General features: G+C 58.3%; 1 protein-coding gene across 1 annotated transcript; it reads right to left on the reverse strand.

The window, feature by feature from the left end:
• Nucleotides 1–363: 363 nt before the first annotated feature.
• Nucleotides 364–1,368, reverse strand: LOC139027365 (octapeptide-repeat protein T2-like; the record flags this gene model as incomplete). The annotated part of the gene is made up of 2 exons (XM_070442484.1): nt 846–1,368; nt 364–433 (listed from the first exon to the last, which is right to left on the reverse strand). Coding segments are annotated over exons 1-2 (593 nt in total), but the record flags the coding sequence as incomplete, so codon positions are not given.
• Between the last annotated feature and the right edge of the window lie 243 nt (nt 1,369–1,611).

Here is a 1,611-nt window from a genome sequence, read left to right on the forward strand (position 1 = left end):
ATGATTGACCTATGAGCCCCAGACCTGTTCCTGGATTGGTAAGATGCTATACTTGATGTGGTTATGTATGGAGTGGATAACTATGTGCTTGACCTATAGGAGCGACTTTCTGATTGGTTAGTAGTTAGCTGTTAGATCTGCTATATTGAGCGTTCTCTGTCTGTACGCTGTGTACCTATAGGAAGCAACTGTTCTGATTGGTAGGATCTGCTAGTGGATTGATGTGCTGTGTGACCTATAGAGCCACCAGACTGTTCTGATTAGGGTACGCAGGTATAATTGCTATATTGATGTGTTTGTGTTTCCTATAGGACAGACTATTCTGACTTGGTATAGATTCGCTAACTCTGATGCTATGGTGACCTATGGAGCAGGCGGTGGAGGCGGTTTCTGTCCCGCTCCAGTCTGGAAGGCAGAGCTGGGGGCGAGAGGACTGCGGGGCAAACGGTCAGCTGGGAGAGAGCTCAGAGACTTCAGGCCAGCCTCTAGAACTCAGGGAGAGCTCCAGCACACAGATCACACAGCTGCAACTACAGCTCAGCCACCAAGACTGCCCACCCTCAAGGTTAGACTATAGTGGAAAACACACATCTCTCACACACCACACAGCACACACACACACGACACACACACACCACACACCACAACACACAACGCTCAACACGTGTTGTAAAAGTTGATCTGTCATTATACTGCATTCATTAATCTCCTCCCCTCCACTCGTCCTCTGCCTCTTCAACCCCCTCCCTCGCTCCTGCTCTCAACCCCTCCCGTCGCTCTGCTCTCCCTCCCTCCCTTGCTCGCTTCCCTTCCTCGCTCGCCTCCCCTCGCCCTCGCTCTCCTACTCCATCGTCCCTCGCTCTGCTTCTCCTTCGGGCACTCCTCCTCCTCGCTGCTCCCTTCTCTCTCCTCCCTCCCTCGCACTCTGCCCCTCTCCTCGTCTAGCTCTCCCCCCTTGCGCTTGCTCCTCCCTCCCTCGCTCTGCTCTCCTCCATCTCCCTCGCTTCCTGCTCTCCTCCCTCCCTCGCTCTGCCTCTCCTCTCTCCCTCGCTCCTGCTGCTTCCACTCCTCTCCCTCGCTCTGCTCTCCTCCTCTCCCCGCTGCTGCGCTCTCCTCCGCTCCCTTCGCTTCTGCTCTCCACCCCTCCCGCGCCTGCTGCTTCCTCCTCTCCCTCGCTCTGCTCTCCATCCCCTCCCTCGCCTGCTGCTTACCAGCCCCTCTCGCTCGCTCACTCCTGCCTCCTCGTCCCTGCTTGCTCCAGCCCCATACGCCTCGCGTCGCTCCCACCCTCCTCCAGCCGCGCGTCCTCGCTCTGCCCCTCCCTCGCCTCCAACCCCTCTTCGCCTCCACCCCTCGCTCTGCTCTCATCCCATCCCTCGCTCTGCTCTCCACCCCTCCCTCGCTCTGCTCTGCGCACCCTCCCGTCGCGCTGCTCTCCACCCCTCCCGTCGTCTGCCTCCCCCTCCTCGCGCTCTGCTCTACTATCCCAATCCCCTCGCTCTGCTCTCTCCTCCCTTCGCTCTTGCTCTCATCCTCTCGCCTCCCCTCCCCACTCCACCCCATCCCTCTCTCTATCCCGTCTCTCTCATACTATCCCTCCACTCCACTCTT

Source organism: Salvelinus sp. IW2-2015, unplaced genomic scaffold (genome assembly GCF_002910315.2).
Source record: "Salvelinus sp. IW2-2015 unplaced genomic scaffold, ASM291031v2 Un_scaffold11264, whole genome shotgun sequence".
Lineage (NCBI taxonomy): Eukaryota > Metazoa > Chordata > Actinopteri > Salmoniformes > Salmonidae > Salvelinus > Salvelinus sp. IW2-2015.